At 43.3% G+C, this 18,420-nt stretch overlaps 1 protein-coding gene across 6 annotated transcripts in view; it reads right to left on the minus strand.

Moving 5' to 3' along the window:
* The window catches only part of ASTN2 (astrotactin 2), a 1,018,233-nt gene that overhangs the window by 725,781 nt on the left and 274,032 nt on the right, over window positions 1-18,420 (minus strand). For 3 of the 6 annotated variants that reach the window (XM_008273385.3, XM_070066419.2, XM_089319906.1), the window contains exon 4: window positions 7,004-7,153. The exons of 1 other annotated variant lie outside the window; for it this stretch is intronic. In XM_008273385.3, the coding sequence (XP_008271607.3) occupies window positions 7,004-7,153 (150 nt within the window). The remainder of the gene's footprint in view (window positions 1-7,003; window positions 7,154-18,420) is intronic. 2 more of the 6 variants (XM_070066421.2, XM_070066416.2) reach the window with 1 other exon arrangement.

An 18,420-nucleotide genomic window follows, 5' to 3' on the forward strand; every position in this document is an offset into this window, starting at 1 on the left:
AGGTCTTATCCAGGGTAGTCAAATCATTTGGGAATTTAAATATGGGCTGTGAATTCACAGCTAACCCACTAGTTGTATAAACTTGGATGAGTCACTTAACCGTGTAAGTCTGAGTTTCTTTTTTTATTGAATGGAAATAATTATAGTACTTCGTTATGGGATGATTGGGATCTTTTAAGCACAGTGCCTAGAACACCCTAAACATTTAATAGATAGTAAGTTGCACTGCACCTCTAACTGTATTATTTGAGGCTCTGAACCACCTTCTTTCATCTCTCTGTACATCCATCCATTCATCCATCCATTTTCCCACTCATCCAATTTTGACAGATTTTTTTGGTTAGGCATTTGAGCTATAGAGACATAATCACTGATCTTTCTACCATGGGAACTTAGGCATGGAATAAGGTGAAAGACACGCCCACTTGTATTTGTGAAGGACTACTATAAGAGCTGTGAGAAAGACCAGCTCCACGAGCATCCAGATTCAAGAGTGTCTCAGCCAGCTGGGACCAGGGCTGAGGAAACACTTCACAGAGAAGACTCTGGAGCTGGATATGGACAATGAGAAACAGTTTCCAAGAGAGCAGGCAGGGGAGCATCTTTCTGGTAGAAAACGATCAATACTCAGAAAGTAAAGCATGTTGGGGAAGGGAGAGATGGCCCTTGTGTAAGAGGTTATGGAAGCCGGCCCCGCGGCTCACTAGGCTAATCCTCTGCCTTGTGGCACAGGCACACCAGGTTCTAGTCCCGGTCGGGGCGCCGGATTCTGTCCCGGTTGCCCCTCTTCCAGGACAGCCCTCTGCTGTGGCCCAGGAGTGCAGTGCTGGATGGCCCAAGTACTTGGGCCCTGCACCCCATGGGAGACCAGGGTAAGTACCTGGCTCCTGCCATCGGATCAGCGCAGTGCGCCAGCCGCAGTGCGCTGGCCGCGTCGGCCATTGGAGGGTGAACCAACGGCAAAGGAAGACCTTTCTCTCTGTCTCTCTCTCTTTCACTGTCCACTCTGCCTCTCAAAAAAAAAAAATTAAAAAAAAAAGAGGTTATGGAAAGTACAGTCACCTGGGGCTGGGAGGCAGCCATAGGTAGGGTGCAGTCTGTGCTCAGGAGGAGCCTTTCATGGGAGCTAATGGCAAATTTTAGTCCCATTAAACAGGACACCCCTCAGCCAACAGGTTCTTCCTTCTAAAAGTAGGTAAATGCATCCCTGTGGGTAATAATACTGACTAAAATAAGAGTAAAAATGGCAGTGATAGGAACAATAGGGGCTGGAGTTGTGGTACAGTGTATGAAGCCACCACCTGAAATCATGCTGTCCCATATCACAGCACCACTTCAAGTCCCAGCTATCCCACTTCCAATCCAGCTCCTTGATAATGTTCCTGGGAAGTCAACAGAAGCTGCCCTAAGTACTTGGACCCCTGCCTCCTACATGGGAGACACATATGGAGTTCCTGGCTCCTGGCTCTGGCCTAGCACAGACCTGACCATTGTGGAATTGGGGAGTGAACTAGCGAGTGGAAAATCTTTCTTTTCCTTTTTCTTTCTCTTTTCCTTTTTCTTTCTCTTTTCCTCCCCCTCATTCTCTCTCTCTCTCTCTCTCTCTCTCTCTCTCTCTTCTGTATGTCTGTCTTTGCCTCTCAAATAAGTAAATCTTTTAAAAAACAATAAGTAGTAAGATAATATATCACCTGTGCTCAGTGTGCACATTTGCCAGGCTCTGTGTTAAGTCCTTTATCAGCATTGTCTTATTCTATCCTAAGGAAATCCTTTGAAGATGGCACTATTACCATTCCCTTATAATTAGCATAGTCATGGTTATTCCTCTTGGAACTCAGTATTGTCTGAAGACCTGAGCAAATGTTGAATGATTTACCTAATGAATAAAAATGCACACATTATGAAATAGAAAGGCATAGTTTTTTTTTTTGTTTGTTTTTTTTGTTTTTTTACAATGGAATCTGGAATTGGGAGCTTGTGACTAATGTCTTTGAAACACAACTGTAGAACCTCTGGTAGTGTGTTCACTGTCATCTTCTTTAAGAAGGCTTAAGTTTAAAAACTGCAGAAGCCCCTAATGCAAGAGATAGAGTATCAGGAAAGCATCCAAGGCAAAGGAGCAACATGGTCAGGTTCAGTGTGTTCACATAAGATTACTCCAGCTACCAGGTTGGAAGACGGATGTGCAGTTGACAATGCTGAATGAAGAGGATGCTATAGGGATCCAGATAAGACATAATGAAGCCTCAACCCAGTCATAGGCAATGGCCTTGGGATTTGTAGATCCTGGCAGTCAAATGGGCAGGACCTTAACAGGGACAATACCAGCTACGCTTTATTAAAGTTGACCCTGTGTCAGGTAGTGAGCCAAGCACATCTCAGGTATTATTTCACAACCCACATGCAATGTGAGCATTATTAGCACTATCTGACGGAAAAGGAAATTGAGGCAGTACATCACTCTAGTTCGTTTGCTTAAGATCAGCTACATGGTAACACAAAGGTCTGCTTTTAAAACAAGTGGGTAATGACAGCAGGAAGTAGCTCTAAAGACAGATCATCGTCCCTCTCCCCTCCTGGACTTTTGGGACTAATGTAATCCCATACAACTGCTTTATAAAAAAACAAAAGGAGGGAATGTTAGTAAAATGGTGCAGTCTTATCTGTGGTGCAATCTACACCCTGACACCATCCTAGGCTCTAGCCCCTGCCACCATTGCTGGAAGCCAGGTGGCCACATGGCCCAACCACCACTGTCAAGCTCCACCCTTATCCTAATGGGATTCGCTGCTCCTACATCCCTGACTGCCCCCACCCCGGCAAAGTTTTAAAAAGACCTGTCCTGAACACGTGGTTCTCTCTCTCTCCCTCTCTGTCTCCTGACCTCTCTCTCTCTATCTCTTGACCTCTGTCTCTCTCTTACACTCTCCTTCTCTCTCTTTTCCTTCTTCGCCTCTTCCCTCCAGTCTGTCGGGTTTCGTCCAATAAATTCTTTCCCTTAAAAAAAAAAAAAAGAAGTGGGTAAACTGCATGAACTCCAGGAAGCTCTCCCCCACACACAAGGAAATCCTCCCTTGCTTTATTTGAATGAAGCACTTCCTTTGCACTATCTGGGACACTGGGGAGTGGCTACTTAACAGCTGTTTCATACAACTCTGTCACAAGCATGAAGGCAGCAATTATGTCCTCCACTAGCCATCACTGTCTGGCAAAGGATGATGCACTTCTGCATCTACGAAGCCTCTCAGGACAAAGCCATAGATACAGAAACACATTGGAGCTGTTTTTAACCATGCGCTCAGTTCCATGACACTGGCTCTCAGCTACCCATTCCATCTGCTAGAAATCACCAGGCACCATGAACTGGGCGTGGAGCCTAATGAAGCAGAGAGAGGCCAGGTGCTCCCTCCCTGGGCCAGAAAAGCCATTGCCACCTCAGTGACAGGGGAGGGGACAGACAGCAAAAAGACCAGGAACTGAGACCATCATCATATTTAGGGTTTTTCATGGTCCATGCAGGCTAATGGAGCATTTCCAAAACAGCGTTTCTATGGATGCTCCTGCAAGATGTTAATAAACGTTTCAGGGGAAAATACAGTCTGTGGTCAAGATGGTATCACAGACGAGGAATCAAATAAAAGAGTCCAGCTTTTTGTACTGCAGGACTTTTTAGAGTCTTTATTAGACTGAGATCCTCTTGGAGATTGAGCACCAAGGGGAACAGGGAGTATGCAGAATTTCCAAACTCTGTTTTGAACATGGAGTTATTTTGTCCAAGAAAATCTTGATGGTATATGTTGAAATACTCTCCTGCAAAGCCTTATCCAAGGGCAACTGCAAAATCCGGAGCAGGATGTCAGTAAGCCCTTTTAGTAATTGCTCAAGAGCATCCACTTGAGCACGTCTGATGTGCTATCGGCTAGTAAGTCTGCTATGGGGATGCAGGATCCTGCAGAGGTTGGTACCAGGCGGCTTTGGTTTACCACAGATTCCTCTTACACAATGTTTGAAAGTTATAAAACTAAGCGACTTACCAGTGATCTTTGATGTTAATACCATCACTGATTCAGCAAACATTTATGAAGCACTTTCTATATGTTATGTGTATGAATATGAAGATGCTATCTTCTACAGTTGGAAAAAAACAAGAAAGGAAGTTTAAATAACTTTATACTAAAATATCACTATGAAAGAAAAGAAATGTTGACACAACAGATAACAGCAAGTGGAAGAAAGGAGCAGACTTTAGTCTAAGAAGTCATGGAAGATGGTACTTAGGGGCCAATGTTTGCATAAGAGAACAGAAAGGTGAGAAAGGGCAAGCCAGAGGAGCAGATGGTGGGGAAGAGGAGAAAGAAAAAGACGTGGTTAGGAGAAGGAATAGCCAAGTTCTCAAGCTCTAAAGAGAGGAATTCTGTTCTGTGCTGATGAGACTGCACAGCTCAGTTCATGGTAGGAATCTGTTGAAGGACTTTAAGCAGCAGAATGACCTTAGCTGGTTTATGTTTCTACAAAGAGGACCCTGGCCGCTTTGGGGAGACTTAATGACAAGGAGGGTATTGCTGCAAGAAGTGACAGTCATTATAATGGATACAAAGAAGGGAGGACAGATTTCATATGCACTGATGAGATACAATCGGAATCTTTCATGTTTTAGTTTTCTCAGACCCCATCTAACTTGTAAATTAAAATAATGTGATATACAATTATGGTCTACATCAAACAGTAGATTTTTATAAATAATCTAATTTGAAATTCTGCTCTAAGAAGGAGAAACTGACAGATTCAAAACGGAAGGCCAAGTTTTATGCCAAAAAATCTTTCATGTGGCATTGCTTATAATGATGAAATATTAGAAACAACCCAAATGCCTGACACTAGAACCCTGTTTAAGTAAATTATAGTGCCTAGGAAAGGATATTTTTGAAAAATTCAATGACATAAAAATGTTTAAAATCTGATGCTTGGAAAATGCATTCAGATTAACAGTGAAGAGGGGGGAGGTTATGGACTTGTGTTTATGAGGTATGAATGTGTGTAGGAAGAATACAGCAGAGGAATTGTTAGTGATAGTTAAGTTTGAGTGAAATTCCAAGTGTCCATGAATGTTCAACTCCAAACAAACCTAAGACAGCATTTATTCCATTCTTGATATACACTGTTCAAATACTCCAAGAAGATCTGCATGTATCATTTCAGGAGATATTTATAGCAATCTTCTGCAATAGGGACTGGCATCCCATTCTACAGAAGAGAAAACTGAGGCTCCAACAGAGCCAATGACTCATCCAAAGCCATTCACATTGAAACTTGTTTGGCAAGGTTTAGGATCCAGGCTTTTACATGGCAATTAGTATTAGTCACTGAACAATGGTTAAAACCTGAGGTCACCATGTAAGTTGAAAGAAAAACCACAGCTATTCCTGTGACCTTGGCTAAACATGCATATCTCACCTTCCTATTGGAGGAAGGATTTCACAGGAGTTAGACATGCTCCTAACAGATGACAAGCATCTACTCTGTGCCACGCAGTGACTCCAGCACAGAAATGCAAAAATAACTGAAACCATAAAATAATCCCAACCCTTAAGGAACTCTTTACCTACCTAAAGAAACAGTCAAATTAAAGTAAAATATACTACACAAAAATGAAACAAGTGCTTAACACACATTTCAAGAAAATCCTGGGGAATTCAGATTGAGCCGTGACTGCAGCAACCATTGGTATCTGCAAAGGAACGTGTCATTCAAGTCAATCTTGCAAACACAGGTAGGACTTCACTGGTACAGAAAATAGTGTCTAAGTTAATTAGGTTTGGGACTCAGATGTCTGGGGTCTCCCTGGCTCCCCCACCTACTGGGGTATCCCCTCAGGCAGGTCACTGATACCACCTGTAATGTGGAAATTATTGTACTTGCCTCACATGCTTATAATAAAATGCATGTGTTATATCTATATATCTCTATATTAGTCAGTCTTCTGCTTGGAAAAAGTGTCAATAAATGACAACAATCATTCATGAAGGTCAATTAGGGGGTTTCATGCAGAGAGAACAGCATGGGAAAGAACACAGATGCAGAGCATGTGGATTTAGAAGAGACAGCAGACTTCAGAGCTCTGCGTGGCTTTGAACGTCACGTTCAGGAGCCTGAAGACTTCCGAAGGTGCTAGATAACCACAGGAGCCATGAGAGAAGGGCTGTGACATCGTTAAAGCCAAGCTACGGGAAATGGAGAAGAGCCAAGAAGATGAGTAACCATCTGGAGACTACTGAGTGGACTGAAAAAAAAAAATGAGGTTTGGAAATCATGCAATGACAAGTAGGTTCCACCCAAAATCACACAGATGATAACAACGATGAAGGAAAAATGGGACGGAGAGAAGAGGAGAATGAAGAGCAGAGAAAAGAATGCTTTTTATGGAAGGCTGGGCTGGACACTGAGCTAGGAGATTGTAAAAACACTGTGAGATAGGAGTGGTTTGGGGAAGTAGAACGACTTGCCCTAGGAGACATAGCAACAGATTTGGAATGTGAATGTATCTGATTTACCAAAGTCCTGCTTGCTCTTGATCAATATATCATGCAGGCTTCTAAAGGTGGAGGGCAAATCTCTATTCCTAGCTCTGAGCCTGAAGATGCCTTCCATGAGAACACTCTACATCTCTTGTACTCTCCAGAGTGTCTACAACCACAATTTCAAGAGCACCTACTGTGCAGAGGGCCTGGGGCTAGGTGCTTTCATGTACTGTTGCTTATTATCTCACTCACTGTAAAATCTGCAGGTCCCATTGCCTTTCTCATATTAGGCAGATGGGGCTCAGTGAGGTCAGGTGTACCCCTGAGGCACAGTCTACTAACTCCAAGGAAAAGTACCAGGGAGAGAGTGGCATGAAATCTAGGAGCACAGGGTAGCAAGGGAAGAAGGAAAAGCTCTCCTCAGCATCTTCCAAACTGCAGGACAGCTTGTTGACTTCCTGGCAAGAGGTTCCAGGAGGGCCTACCTCGAGATCTGCTCCTCCGCTTCCGCTTCCCAGCCGAGGCGCGTGGGGCTGGCCGCAGCTGACCGATCTCGATGGGCGTGTTAGCGCGGAAACTCTCCTTGAACTTCTGCATCAGGGATTCCACTGTCTCCTGCGTCGCCTCTGCTGCTGCTATGGGGTAGCAATGGGGCTGAGGTTAGGGCCTTGGCCCACCCTCAGCTCCTGGAGTAATAGGCCTGGCCAGGCTGGGTCCCTGGAACTCTCTCCATGATTCATGGAGATACAGATGCACAAGTCATTGGCCTACACACTTGTGTACCTGTTGGACTTACTTATTTATTCCATACCTACTATTTTCTTTCTTTCTTTTTTTTTTTTTTTTTTTTTTTTGACAGGCAGAGTGGACAGTGTGAGAGAGAGACAGAGAGAAAGGTATTCCTTTGCCGTTGGTTCACCCTCCAATGGCCGACGCGGCCGGTGCACCACACTGATCTGATGGCAGGAGCCAGGTACTTATCCTGGTCTCCCAATGGGTGCAGGGCCCAAGCACTTGGGCCATCCTCCACTGCACTCCCTGGCCACAGCAGAGAGCTGGCCTGGAAGAGGGGCAACTGGGACAGAATCCAGCGCCCCGACTGGGACTAGAACCTGGTGTGCCGGCGCCGCAAGGCGGAGGATTAGCCTATTGAGCCACGGCGCCGGCCGCCATACCTACTATTTTCCAGGCACTCCCCTAGGCCATGGGCATAGTACTAGTGAAGTAGACACACCCCATGATTCAAGTAATTCATAGTTTGGTAGGAGACATATGTAAGCAAGCCCAAAGCTGTCCAACTTTTCTGATAGAAACATATAGAATTCTTAAAAAGTACTAACATGGATCATCTCACCCATTCTGGAAATCAAGGCAGAATTCTAGGAGCAGGCAATATCTAGCCTGAGATATTAAGGATGAGTGGGAATTATTAAAGATGGCATTTTTTTCAGGGTAAGGTTGCAGAAGAGATTTGGATAGAGATTATCTTAGGCAGAAGGAGAAACATGTGTGATGATGTGAAACCAGAAGGAGCATGATGCACAAATAGTGGCAAGAAATTTAAGGCAGCTACAACGGAGCTTGCAATAGGGCTTCTAAGAGATGAAACCAGAGAGATAGACACCTCATGCAGGCAGGCGTTTGGCATAGCAGTTGAGCTGCAGCATGGGATGTCCAAATCTCATTTCAGAGTGCCTTGCTTTGAGTCCTGGCTTTGCTCTTTATTCCAGCTTCCAGCTAACACACAGCCTTGGAGGCAGCGCATGATGACTCATGTAATTGGATCCTTATCACCCATATGGGAGACCCAGATTAATTTCTTGGCTCCTGGATTTAGCTTGGCCTAGTCTTGGCCTTGCAGGCCCTTGGGGAGTGAACCAGCCAGTGGAAAATCGAACAATTCTTTCTCTCTCTCTCTCTCTCTCTCTCTCCCTCTCTCCCTCCCTCTCTCCCTCTCCCTCTCTGTCTCTCTCTTTCTTCTCCCTTTAAAATAAATAAAAATTATAAAAAGACACTTTGTAAACCATATTCAGTAGTTTGGATTTTATTCTAATGTCAAAACGTTATCACTGAAAATTCTAAGTAGGGAGCTAACATGTTTAAACATGTTCAAAGTAAGTTAGTTGATAGCAATTACTACCTAGAATATGGAGAATAAAAAATTGAGGCAGAGAAGGCAATCAGTACTGTGGCTTTGTGCCAGCCAGTCAAGACAGTGGCACTGAAGGCCACTCAATATCCTAGGAGATAAAATTACAGTTATGGATATGTTGATCACTTAGGACCATAAACTCACTTTGCTGAGGGTAAATTGAAGCTTCCACAATGCATATGATGTGTTCCAAGCTAGCAAGTGGCGAGTCAAGCTTGCTAACCCTGAGTCCAATGTTTCATTTGCAACATTACCTTTCAATGATTTGTTAGTAGCCATATTTCCACAAAGTTTCATAATTGAGATTGGTAGAAAGTTCTATTGAATGGAGAAAGTGAGATCAGAGGAGCAGAGAGAGAAAGGTAGAAGATAAAAGGGCAAAAAGCACAGAAAACCTTGAGAAGGAAGGAAAGAGGCAATATAAAAGGCAAGGAGAAGGAACCAGAAAGAAGAAAAGGAAAACTGCTGAATGGCCTCAGTGCCTTTGTTCTAAGAAATTCCCAAAGAGAGTCCTGACTTTGAAATCTTCAAACTCATGCCTCCCTCCATCTATGTCTCTAGAGGCCAGGAAATGTCTTCTTCAGTTTGAGCTACCTGCTGTCTGAAGCTAAGAGATGGCAGGTACCAAAGATTCCTTTTTCTTTGAAGGGGCTTCACCAGACTAGACAGAGAAGGCTCCTTGAACAGCCCAACATTTCTAAAGAGCTCTGCGTTCTCTGGAAAGTTACTGAGTTAGATAGATGTGTCTGTAGGGTAAGTCACGCCTACAGGGATGACTTGAATTTTGTATTCTGTGCAAAGCCCCACCATTAGGACACGTGGGGAACATATGAGTGCTAAGAAAAAGAAATTCAAAATACAAGTGAATCATGTGACAGTAAAACAGCTTCATCAACAGCTTTTCTTGCTGTCTCCCTCCCCATATATGAAACAGTTAGGGCTATCTGAAGGTAAACCAAGAATAAGATCCCCAAAACACACTCTCCACTGTAAGACTCAGATGGAGAGCCATCTAGTAAGAAGATTTTGAGATACAAGATTATGTTAAATTTTGATTTCTTAAAGAATCAAAGGAAGAGTGATTTGCTCAAGATTATATCCTGTTGTCAAAGTCCAGATCAAGCCAAAGCCTGGAATTCTCAAAGGGAAGAACTCACACAGGCCTCCCAATCTTCATTCATCATTCATTCATCTCCCCATTTACTCGCCTACTTATTCCACAGTATTTTCAGAGAAACCATCAGGTACCTGTGCTGAGCACAGGAGGTATGTCTTAGTCATAATAAAACATCATAGATATGGTTTGTTTAACAAAATACTATAAGCTGGTTGACTTAAACAACAGATTGTATTTTCTCAGTTCTGCGATATAGGAGTCCAACATTAGGATACCAGTGTCGTTGGGTTTCATTGAGGGATTTATTCCTGGCTTATAAGTGACCACCTCCAACCTGTGTCCTTACATGACAGAGAGAGAGGAAGAGAGGGAGAGAGAGAAAGGTAAAGAGAGAGAGAGAGCGAGAGCGAGAGTGAGAGAGAGAGAGAGAGCATGCAAGAGCATGAGCTCCCTTCCTCTTAAAGTGTACAGTTCAATCAAGGTAATCAACCCAAGTATGACCTCCTTTTATTTTCATTACCTCCTAAATATCCCATTCTCCAGATAAGGTCTTCCATGGGCCAAATTGTGTGGCTCCTTCCCCACCCCCTCAATTCATATATTGAAGTATCAATTCCCAATTAATATTTGCACCTTTATTTGCAGATATGACCTTTAGTGGGTCATGAAGATTAAATGAGGTCCTAAGATGGGGGTGGGGGAGTTGTAATCCTATAGGATTGGTACCTTTTATACAAAGGAAGGGGAGAGAAGGAGAAATTGATTGATTTCCATGTACACATGCAAGAAGGCAATATCTATAAGCCAGGAAGAAGTCCTACATTGGAAGCTGATAATGCCTGCATCTTCACATGCACTATATCTTCATCTTAATTTCCAGTCTCCAGAACCATGAGAAAATAAATTTCCATTATTTAAGTCACACAGTCTAGAGTATTTCATTATGGTAGCCCAAAAAGACCAAAAAACAGCCAAATAGGGTTAGGGCTTTGACATATGAATTTGAGGGGAGGGCACAAATATTCAGTCCATGAGTAGGTAAAATGGTGGGAAAAACAAGTAAAGAAAATATCCTTGTGATACTTACTATATGGACAGGAAGATGACAATTGATAACTGGCCCTTAAATGCAAAATACACATGTGTTATGTACTATAAAGGAGAGCTGAAGGATGAGAGGAGAGCTATATAGAAGAGTATAGCACATTGTGTATATTATTAAATATTAACAATTATAGAAGACCTGGTCTGAGAAAATCAAGGAAACCTGCTTCAAGGAAGTGAGCAGGGCGGCTGAGATCTGAAGGGTGTGGTCAATCAGGTGGGGAATAGAGGGTGGGGATTGAGAGGAATTATAGATGGAACAGGATTTGGTACTGAAACTCATGTAGTCATTTACATCTCAAAGTCATTTTTTTCAGTTGTTACTTTTTAAAATAAAAGACTTATTTATTTATTTAAGAGGCAGAGCTATATATAGAGAAGGAAGACACACACAGTTAGAGAAATATCTTCCATCTGCTTGTATACTCTCCCAATAGCAGAAATGGCCATGGCTGGGCCAGAGTGAAGCCAGGAGCCTGGAACTCCATCCAAAATTCCCACATGGGTGGCAGAGGCCCAAGCACTTAGGTCACTTTCCACTGCTTTCCTAGATGCATTATCAGGAAGCTGAATCAGAAGTGCAGCATATGGGACTAAAATTGGCACTCACATGGGATGCCACCATTGCAGGCAGTGGCTTAACCCACTGTGCCACAATCCTATTCTCAGAACCCCAAAGTCTTATGCTAGTTGGTAAGAATTAAGGGTGGAGATGTGACCTCATTATGGCACCTTGCACATGGACCCAGTGAGAGGTTTCAGGCCATTGTGTGCTTGCTCTGAAAAGTTAGTTATTTAAACATGCTCCCTATGTCTCTTTGCTTCCTGGCCCTCCATATGATCAGGGCTTTCAGATCTTGACTCAGGAAAAACCAAACCTGCAAGCCAAAAGAAATCTTCTGTCCTCTTACATTGCTCCTCTCAGGTATTTTAGATAAAGTAAAGAAAAGCTGACTAATACAAGGGGGATGTGAGGATATCAAAGGAGGTGGAGGGGAGTCTAAACAAAGGCCTTCTGGGGATAAAGAGCATGGAAGGAGCTGTAAACCAGCCACAGCCACTGAAAACAAGTGACCAGAGATAATGCTGGTAAAGAAATAGAAAGCCTACCCCCGATTCTAACTCTAACCCTAATCCTCTCCCCTGTTAAGGTTGGCACAACGTAAAGATTATTCTTTTATTAGAACTTTGTGGGCCGGCGCCACGGCTCACTAGGCTAATCCTCCACCTTGCGGCGCTGGCACACCGGGTTCTAGTCCCGGACGGGGCGCCAGATTCTGACCCAGTTGCCCCTCTTCCAGGCCAGCACTCTGCTGTGGCCAGGGAGTACAGTGGAGGATGGCCCAAGTGCTTGGGCCCTGCACCCCATGGGAGACCAGGATAAGTACCTGGCTCCTGCCATCGGATCAGCGCAGTGCGCCGGCCGCAGCGCGCTGGCCGCGTCGGCCATTGGAGGGTGAACCAATGGCAAAGGAAGACCTTTCTCTCTGTCTCTCTCTCTCTGTCCACTCTGCCTGTCAAAAAAAAAAAAAAAAAAAAAAGAACTTTGTATGATCAGATTTACATTTAAGGGCAAGTTCTCTGAAAAAGAGGAAAATAATTCACCAGAGAAAGATAAGAAAAAGCAAGAGGGCCCTCTAGGAAGATTGATCAGCTGAACAGAGATCCAAGTATGAGATGACAGTAGCCTGAAACAGGGTAACCGTGGTAGATGCACAAAAGTAGAAAGCAGTAGAGAGAGTAGAGACAGATGCACTAAAAGCAGAAACAGAGACATGAGCAAGCTTGGGAGTTATTTTGTAGGCAAAATTCCCTCAGAAAGGGGTTACTTAAAGAACTGGATAAAAGAGAAGCAGGTATAGGGTTTGACTTTTGCTTTTTTGACTTGTGCAGCTGTGGAATGATGATTCTTCAATGAGTAGAGGAACCCTGTAAGAGAACACCTTTAAGAGTTTGGTTTTGGATATTAAAACTTTGTGATGTTTTCGAGGCATCAAAGTGCAGGTATTGGGTAGAGAGTGGCGGGGGTCCCATTAACAAGAGAAAGCTGGGTGTATGGAAAATCTGCATGCACTCCTTGGAAAGCATGTGCATGTGATGGTTAGGAATATAATTTTCTGACTCAGCGCCGGCATAAGAATGTCTGCTCATCTCTCATCTTGCCAGTTGTTCTCCATTTGCACCCCCAGGTCCTCCACATGCCCAGGCCCATTCTGCCCGACTCTGTACGCTGGAGGCATACCTCTATCAAGTATATCATCTGGCTCCTTACTAATCTAGATGCTAGTTGAGTTTGCCTAGTGGGGTGCTCTGGCAGAATATGGGAGGAGAAAATTGGGGAATATTTTCCCTTGATCGTTTCCTATTACTCTATTTCTGAGAGAGAAAGGAGAACTCCAACAATTACAGCTTCTGCCAGGGGACCCTTTTCCACAGTTTCAGTTCTCACAAAGTCCAGTAAAACCACTTTCTCTCTCTCTCTTCAGTTCTAGGAGCCAGTGATGGCTTCCTGATATTTGTTGTCCTTGGTAACTTGATATCCACTTGTTTATTCTCTTTAGTCTGCCCATGCATCTATAAATAGTTTTTTCATCAAATTTGGTTACTAATCTCATTTGAGGATGCATTCTTTGTCCAGCTGGGACCTTGACTGATCCACCCTCTGCCCCCATATTTTTTCCATGTCTGACATTCAGTATTTCAAGAAGGTCAGCATCTTTTCATTCTGTTATTTATGTTTTCTTTCTTCTAAGCTGATGCGTATTTGACTGAGGAGGGTAAGAGGAATACAAACAGAGAGGGAAAGTTTGCTCCCCAGAGCTACACGGGTTTCTGATCCTGATTATAACAAATCCCATCCATCTGTTTGGCTGTTCCTGCCTCCATGACAGTGCCAGAAGCCCAGACAGGCTTCAGTGGAGAAGCTTGTCCAAACCTCTCTGAGGTCTATTTCATGCTGCCTGCCACCCTCCCTCCTGTTCCCATTCAGAAGCTCTATCAGTATCAATATATCAAGTAGCCCAAACAAGCCACAGTACCTCCTGATACCCACTGAGCTCTACCTCCCCAGAGCAGCAAAATGCTCACCCATCGCCTGGATGAATGCAACAGATGGTGCTTGATCTGAGCATCACAGCAGGCCCGGGAAAGGGAGGGAGAGGAGGAGGTTGCTGCCTCTTTCTAATTGACACATGAGAGATCATCAGCCTTAATGGGAGCACACCACTGTTGCCTGAACTGGAGAGCCCTGTCTCCTAAACCAAGCTGGAGGAAGAGAAGAGGAGAGGGAAAGAGTGGGAGGGAGAACAGCTCAGTGATGAAAGCAGCATAAGAAAGAGTAGGACACAGAGGAGAGAGAAAGCAGAAAAGGAAAGGAGTAAGGACAGAAATAGAGACAGAAGCAGCAACTAAAGGGAAAGTGGAACACAGAACAAAGAGCAGAACTGTGTGTTACTCTGCAAAATCATACTGAGTGTGTTGGTTTAGAGACATCAGGCAAGCCTCAGTCTACACCCTGCAGAGCTAGCACTCCATGCTGTGTCTACACTGACAGCAACAACTGTGCATTCAACCTGTCATTCTGTCCTCCATACATCTGCTAAGGATGTTCTACCACTAAAGTGCATACCAGCTCGGGTTCAAGTTCCAATGTCACTTTTATCACGATCTTCAATTTTTCTTGGACATACTTAGCATGCTCAGTTCTTCAGCACAGACTTCACAAGGTAAGGAGCCTGGCATTTCTGTTGGGTTTCTCATTTATTTCTGCCAACAATCTTGAACGGTAAGTGTCATTAACTCCTGTCTGGCGATTAGGACACTGAGACTCAGAGAAGCTGATGATCTTCTAGGGTCACATAGCTTAGAAATGGCAGAGCTGGGATGTGGCTCAGTTTATAATGACTGTAATGCCACAACTCCATGTACTTATCAGGTACTGTCTCCAGACTGCTTGGTAGGTGGAGCTGAGCATCTCGAGAGCAGAGGTTAAGTGTGACTTCTCTGACACTGGGAAATGACGCAAACAATTTAGCCCTCTTTATTTCATCTAGACAATGAGTCTCAGCCCTGGCCAGAGCCAGTGGTTTGACTTGATTGGACACTGGCCTGCTATGCCAGAGAGGCCTTGCTCAAGACAACCCGTCCTAGAGATCCTAAGTTCAGCTCAAGCCTCATCTTATCAAGTCTTTCTCACTACAGAACTAAGCTCAGAGAACCAAGCAGCAGGTAGATACCAGCCACACTGTCCAGTGCAAGTGAGAATGCCTACTTGAGTTGCAAGTGTGTCGTCTTCAGATACTCTTCTTACATCTGCAGCCCTCAGTTTTCTCCTCTGTAAATACCTGCAGGATCACTGGGATGATTAAATGTAAATATGTACAAAAAAATGTCTAGGAGAGCTTCCAGATATAGTGTTTAAGAAAGAGTAGTCATTACTCACTTTTCTCTCGCTAGCACTTCAGCTTCATGAATTTTCACTGAACTCATTCATTTATTCATTCTTTTGTTTTGAAAGTCATTGGCATTGAGATATTCCAAGATGGCAGATTAGGGAATGACATACTATGCTAGGCTTGGGATGAACAGTTAAAAAAAAGTGTAGGAAGTACACTCTCAGGGGAGAAAACAGCACTGGAAATCCTACAAGAGGAAGAGGAACACTGTGTTCCTGTGTGGAGGGTGTGGACATGCAGGGCAAACACGAACACAAGCACAATGGCAGCATCCGAGAGCCAGAACGGATGGCAGCTTAGAGATGGAGGTGAGACGAGACTACAGCAACCCATGGTGATATAGCCAGAGGGAGAACATGGAGTGAGACCAAACTGGAGCCCTGTGGGCCAGTAGTTGCTCGTGGTTGCCCATGGACCCAGTGGAAGTAGAGGTGCCATGTTTATCTCGCCCTAAATTCCCCACAACAGCTCCCGCTGACCAGCTGGGGTTGCTGCAGAAGACACTGTGCATGCACACAGCAACTGGCTGCAACAGGATGCTATCTTCTTGGCAGTATTGGCGGGGGAAAAGCAACATTTGGCCAGTGGCTCTTGTGTGTACTTGTGATCCAGAGATTCTAGCAGAGGAAACAATTTGCAGTCCCACTGACTTTGAGCCTGGCTGGGAGAAGGCTGGACAACCACATAGGATGATGAGATGCCTGCAGCCTCCCAGGATTAAGATGCCTAGGTGGAGCTGTCTTGCAAAACATCTGCTTCTATGTTGGCTGGACAGGCTGACAGGGAAGAGAGAAACCTCTGCACCCAGTGACCATGAAAGCCTTGTGTGCTGAGATCGTGGGGGATCCGTGGTTACATGAAAAGCTGCAAGGTGTAGTTAGGTCTCTGGGGAATCAGTGGGTGTGGCTCCACTTGCTCCAGGATCCTCGTTCCAAGAAGATCATTGCAGGTCATTGCAGCAGGAACTGTGCTCGTAGTGAGGACTGCACAGATCACTTCTGTGGTTCATAAAATGGTACAGAACAAACTGGGGGCTAACACCTGGGCATTGAGATCTATTATGCCCAACTTGGGTGTTACCCTGGATACTCAACCCACTCTGGACCACTGACCAGGGTTCCCTGGACACATCCACCACATATCTCTTGATATTCACTGGAAGTGTAGACATTCCAGTAAACCACAGAAGTGTAGCTCAAATATAAAAGCAATCAGGGAAAAAAATAAACTCCAGAAATGCCTAAAAACTAATCTGGAAATTCAATAAAAAGGAATAAGAAAGACATCATGACCCCCTCATAGGAACACCACATTTCAATATTAGAATAAGATGAAGAGAGTGAGGAAATGATGGAAAGAGAATTCAACAAAAATATTCATAGGAATACTCAAAAACAATCAGAAGAAAACTGAAAAATAGTATTGGAGATTGATCAGATACTATTAAACGACTCAACATATAGGTCTTAGGAGTTTCTGAAGATGTGGAAAGAGAAAATGGCCTAGTTAATGAAATAACTACAGAAAAAATTACAGAAAACTTCCAGAATTTGGAGAAAGAAATGGATATCCAAGTAGAGGAAGCACATAGAACTCCTAACAGACATGACCAAAAAGGATATTCACCATGACACACTGTAGTCAAAAATTCCACAGTAAAACATAAAGATTCTAAAATGTGCATGAGATACACCAGATTACCTTCTGAGGATCTCCAATTAGACTCACAGCTGACTTCTCATCAGAAACCCTACAGCTAGAAGGGAATGGGAAGATATAGTCCAAGTCTTAAAAAGAAAAAGCTGTCAACCCAGAATTCTGTACTCTGCAAAGATCTCATTTATGAATGAAGGTGAAACAAAAACCTCCCATAACAAACAGAAATTTAAAGAATTTGTCGCCACTCTTCCAGCCTTAAAAAGATGCTTAAAGATATGCAACACACAGAAACATAGAAAGATAGCTATCATTATGAAAGAATGTAAAGGCAGAAAACCCCCCAGGAAAAGTACCAAAAAATAGGAATATTTATGGAAAAATGGGAGGGCCAAGTTGTTATTCATCAATAGTCACTTGATTGTAAATGGCCTCAACTCTCCAGTTAAAAGATGCAGACTGGATGAACTGATTAAAGAACAAGTCCCATCTATTTGCTGACTACAAGAAACACATCACACCACCCATCTATTTGCTGACTACAAGAAACACATCACACCAACAAAGATAGAAAGATAGAAATAGGAAAGATAGAAAGGATAGAAAAAGATATTCCATGCAAATGGAAAGCAAAAATGGTCAGTTATTGTCATCCTATTATCAGACAAAATAGATATTAACATAAAATCTGTTAAAAGAGACTAAGAAGGGCACTATATAATGACTAAGGGATCAATTCAACAGGAAGAGTGATTATAACAAATCTATATGCACCCAATTACAGGGCACACAGCTATTTAAAAGAAATGTTAATGGATCAAAAGGGAGACATAGACCCCAATAAAATAGTGACGGGGGGACATAAACACCCCAGTTTCAGCAGGGAACGGATCAACTAGACAGAAAATCAACAAGGAAACAACAGAGCTAATCGACTCCATGGACCAAATGGACCTAAATGATATCTACAGAATGTTTTATCCCACAGTTGCAGAATATTCATTCTTCTCATCAGTGCAAGGAACTTTCTCCAGGATAGGCCATATTCTTGGCCATAAAGCAAGTCCTAGAAAACTTAAAAAAAAATTGAAACCATATGATGCATCTTTTCTGACCAAAATGAAATGAAGCTAGAAATCAACCACTCAAGAATCTCTAGATCACATGCAAACACATGGAGACTAGACAACATGTTCCTGAATGAAATCAAAAGATAAATCAAAAATTTCTGAAAACAAATGAAGATGGCAATACATCATATCAAAACTTATGTGAAACAACAAAAGCTGTGTTAAGAGGGAAGTTTATACTAATAGGTGACTACATCAAGAAATTGGAAAGGTACCAAATAAATGAGTTATCAATGCATCTCAAGGACCTAGAATAACAACAAACAACCCAAAATTAGTAAAAAGAAAG

Source organism: Oryctolagus cuniculus, chromosome 1, assembly GCF_051225735.1.
Source record: "Oryctolagus cuniculus isolate XC-2025 breed Fujian yellow rabbit chromosome 1, ASM5122573v1, whole genome shotgun sequence".
NCBI lineage: Eukaryota > Metazoa > Chordata > Mammalia > Lagomorpha > Leporidae > Oryctolagus > Oryctolagus cuniculus.